Source organism: Gavialis gangeticus, unplaced genomic scaffold, assembly GCF_001723915.1.
Source record: "Gavialis gangeticus isolate Ggan-Ray unplaced genomic scaffold, GavGan_comp1, whole genome shotgun sequence".
Classification (NCBI taxonomy): Eukaryota; Metazoa; Chordata; order Crocodylia; family Gavialidae; genus Gavialis; species Gavialis gangeticus.
In genome coordinates this window covers 358064-362247 of record NW_017729000.1, presented here as the reverse complement: position 1 = coordinate 362247, position 4184 = coordinate 358064, and the positions used below count along the sequence as shown (strand labels likewise).

General features: G+C 69.6%; 1 protein-coding gene across 1 annotated transcript in view; it reads left to right on the top strand.

Moving 5' to 3' along the window:
• The first annotated feature begins 2439 nt into the window (after nucleotides 1-2439).
• Nucleotides 2440-4184, top strand: part of N4BP3 (NEDD4 binding protein 3) — a 3720-nt gene continuing 1975 nt past the window's right edge. Inside the window, exons 1-2 of the mRNA XM_019506022.1 lie at nucleotides 2440-3137; nucleotides 3473-4015. Coding sequence (XP_019361567.1) covers nucleotides 2760-3137; nucleotides 3473-4015 — 921 coding nt within the window. The 5' untranslated portion in view covers nucleotides 2440-2759. The remainder of the gene's footprint in view (nucleotides 3138-3472; nucleotides 4016-4184) is intronic.

Sequence of the window (4184 nt, the reverse complement as noted above, 5' to 3'; positions counted from 1 at the left end):
GTGCGGGGTGCAGCACCGCCCCTGGAGGGACCTGCAGGGGCTCGGGCGCCCTGAGGGCTGGCCCGGGCCCCGCCGGCGCACTGGGCCTGGGGAGAGCAGCCCAGCAGGAGCCGGGAGCCTGGCATCAAAGGAGTCTGGGTCGGTGTGGCGGCTACCCGGGCCCTGGCAGCGCTCTCGTGGACTCCAGCTGCTTGGAGGGGCTGGGGGAGGGTTGTCTGGGCCCCATCGGTGACCCACGGCGGTGCTGGGGGATGTGGTCGTTCAGGGGAGATGTCAGAAGGGGCCTGGCCCCAGGCCTCACACTTGCGCGATGAGCCCAGCGTGGGGTGAGCGCTGCTGGGGCAGGCTGCGGGAGCCGGCCCAGGGGTGGATGTATGAGCCCCACCCTGTGTGGGCCTCCGCCCCGCTGGTGCCTCGTAGTCCAAGGCGGGCGGCCCGATGCCCCTGGCATTCCCAGTGCTCCTGCTGGCTGACCTGCTTCCTCATCTCAGCTGGGACTGGGGCCAGAGCCAAACCCTCTGCCTTTCCCAGGCCCGGCTGGGCACCAGTCCTGGCAGCGCCCTCGCGCCCTGCATCACATGCAGCAGCCTGGCCCTGGCGGGCGTGACCGCTGGCTCTGTCGGGGCTGGGAGCCAGGTGCAGGTGTCTTGGGAGCGGCGCCAGGTCCAGGCAGGAGGCGACTGCTGGGCAGAAGCTGCCAGACGGGTTCGTGCGCGGTGCCCATTACGGAGCGTTGTTTGTTTCTCAGGAGCGTGGGGCTGAGCCAGGGTGGCTTCCTGGGGTGCCACTGGGGCCGTGGGCATGGGCTGCACGGGGCTGGCCCTGGGATCCCTGCACCAGGGGCAGCGACTCCTCCACTGGCAGGAGCGTGGAGGAGACCAGCGGGAAAGGGAGAGTCCCTGCTCCCTCGACCGCCTCCTGGAGTAACAAGGACTATTGGCCACAAGCTGCCTGAGAGCAGGTTCGGGCTAGGCGTGACTTCACGGTCAGGGTGGCCAGGATCTGGAACCAGCTTCCAAGGGAAGTGGTGATGGCTCCCACCCTGGGGGGCTTCAAATGGAGGCTCGACGTTTACCTGGCTGGGGCCGTTTGAGCCCAGTTCTCTCTCCTGCCCAGGCCGGGGGGTCGGACTTGAAGATCTACAAGGTCCCCTCTGACCCGACTTCTATGAATCGTGGCAGGCCCTGGTTACCGGCAGCCCCTGGGGCCAGCTGTGTGAACCGGGGGCACGTGTGCTGCGCTGGTCCGGCTGGGCAGGGGCCGCTGTGGCCCCGGGAGGTCTGAGGGCTGCGGCACTTGACGTGTGGTCGCGGCTCAGGCAGGGATGCGCCCACGCGCTGCACGGCTGCCTGGCAGCATCCCCGTTGCCACGGGAACCTTTGCTTCTGTCTCACCAAACCTGACAGTGTTGCCAGGCTGCTCAGGGCACTGCTCTGGTAGGACATGGGGGGGGAGCTGGACTCCTGCCTTCTTTCCCTGGCTCGGCTGCAGCTGTGACCCCTTGGTCTTACTTCCCCACCTGCACGGCGGGGCCCAGACCCTGGGCTGTGCCTGCCAGACCTGGGCGCTGGGGGTGGAGCCGGGGCTGGGCCTGCTGGACGCGGTGCGGGGCATGTGCAGGGTCTCAGCCCCGTGGAGCAGGCTTATCCGCCGCTCGCCCGCACTGCTGGCTTCCTCAGAGTTTCCTTCGGTGGGAGCGCGGCCGGGCGGTGCCTGCAGCCTGGACACCTGCTCAGGAAATAGCCTCATCCTGTCCCGGCCTCCGGCTCCCCCCGCCCGGCCTCACTTGTGTGTGGCGCTGGGCTGGGACAGTGACTGTGCCCTGACTTCCTCTCCCACAGCAAGGGCAGGCTGATGAGCGAGGAGGGAGCGAGACATCAGGTGTCCTGGGTGGGAGCTGCTGCCAACTCGCTCTGCCCCCGGGGGGGCCTGCGTCTCAGTGGGTGTGGGGGCAGCAGGGGCCGGATGGCTCTGAAGGAGCTGGGTGGGACCTGGCCTCACCCTGGGGCAGGGCTTGCAGCTGGCAGAACTGTGGTGGGCCCCGGGCTTGTTGCAGAGAGCTCTGCTCCTGTCCTGGGGCGCTGGGCACCATGCCCTGCTGGCAGGGCTGGGCCCCTGCCCCGTGGTGCGGCCAGGCCCTGCCTGCAGCACGTCCCGAGGGACGCCCGCTGCTCTGGGGCTCTGCTGCGCCGTGGCCCTGGACCGCAGATGCAGCAGCCCGCCCCACGGCTGGTCTCAGGACCCCTCTGAGTGGAGGTGGCTGCAGGCACGCCTGGCCAGCTGCCGCGGGCCTGCGTGGGGCAGGGCAGGTGCTCACGTGGACCGAGCGGGCGATGCCGGCTCTGGAACCTGCCTGCCTGGCTGGGCGGTAGGTGTTTATTTTGGTTTCCTCCCTATGCCTTGGGCAGGGGCAGGGGTGGGAGGTGGGGCTGGGTGCAGGGGGAGCTGGTCCGCCCGGGCGGGTGGCGGCAAGGCAGGTCGGCTGCAGCCGGCGTCGCGCTGCCTCCTGGTGCACTGCTCTCGGGCCCGACTGGCTGCCTGGGAAGAGCAGGTGGGTGGCAGGGGACCCCTCCAGGGGCTGCAGGAAGGCACTGCCTTGGCTCTCTGGGCTGGAGGGTGCTGGCAGAGCTGCTCCGTGGGGCTCCCGGCCAGCAAGGCAGGGGCCTGGGGCCTGAGCCCCCCAGAGCCTGGACACTGGCCCTCGCTGACCTCTGCTCCTCTGCCCGCAGGGCTGGCATCCCACACCTTGCTGATTCTCCATGGCAACAGCACAGGCCCCTCATGTGACCTGTGCGCCTGGCAGTGGCTTCCTGGACCCTCGCCTTGCTGGTGGCATGGGCAGTGTGGGCAGTCTGGTGGAGAGGCAGGATCTGTCGCCCATGGAGCTGCGGGCACCCCTGGGCGGCGCGCGGGGTCTGCGGCAGCCTGACGGCCTGCTCCGGAAGGGCCTGAGCCAGCGCGAGCTCCTGGGCTACCTGCACGGCCCCCGATGTGAAGCGCGGCCTGAGCGCAAGTCCCCGGGGGGCTCCTGCAAACGGGACTATGAGAGCGACCGCGAGAACCGCTCGCCCGAGCGCAGCCCTCGCGGGGCCGACTTCTCCAAGAGCTCGCTGCCCGAGCGGGGCCGCTTCGACAAGGTGGGCCGGACCGGGCTGGGCAGTGCCTGTGGGTGACAGGTGTCTGCTGGCAGAGGACATGGCCACGGGTCACAGCAATGCTTCCCCAGGTGCCTCGAATGCACCCATGTCTGGGGAGCAGCGGGATGGGGCTCGTGGGTGCCGGCCTGTGGGGGCAGGGGCTCCAGCAAGAGCTGCCCTTGTACGTCCAGCATCCCTGCGGCAGGGCAGAAGCTGAGACCCAGAGGTTGCAAGGGTCTCTGGGGAGGTCCTTCCATGAGGCCTGGGGAGGGCTCTGGCTGGGCCACAGCACTGGGGGTCTCCAGAGGCAGCTGACCCCGGCTCTTGTCTTGCAGTGCCGCATCCGGCCATCGGCCTTCAAAGCGGTGGCGGGGAAGGGCCTGGTTTCCATGCAGGGCCTGTCTGCATCCAAAGGGCAGAAGCTGTCCAAAAGTAACGGGAGCCTGCACACGCTGTTGTCACCGGGCAGCTCCGGGCAGCCTGGCCCGCTACGCACCCACCTGCTGCACGCCATCAGCCTGGACGAGGGCTCCGCTGCCAGCTGCGGCTCCACGCACTTCTCCTATGTGCCCCGCTTCAAGCCAGCCCCGGGCCAGCTCAGCGCCTCTGTGGGACACATCAACCACATTGGGGGCTCTCTGGACAGGGCCTCACGAGGCCCCAGGGACCCCCTGGCACCAGAGCAGGTGCCGCTGCCCTGCAAGAGCACAGCGACGCTGAGCCGGCTGCAGAGCCCCAGGGAACCCCCGCCGCCCTACGAGTTCACGTTCTCCCTGGAGGACGTGGTCAAGCAGCTGGAGGACCGGCTGCAGGAGAAGGGTGGGGAGCTGCGTCAGCTGAAGCGCAGCCTCAGCGAGACCGAGGACCCCTTCACGCAGGTGAGGGCAGGAGGAGGCGCGGGGCAGGCAGTGCTGTGTCCCTGCCCCAGCAGGCAGCCAGGTGAGGGGTTTGGCAGCCGGAGCAGAGCAAGGGCCACTGGTGGAGGGAGCATGCCCCCTGCCCTGCACCAAGGGGGGGGGGGGGGGGGGGGGGGGGGGAGCCAGGGGG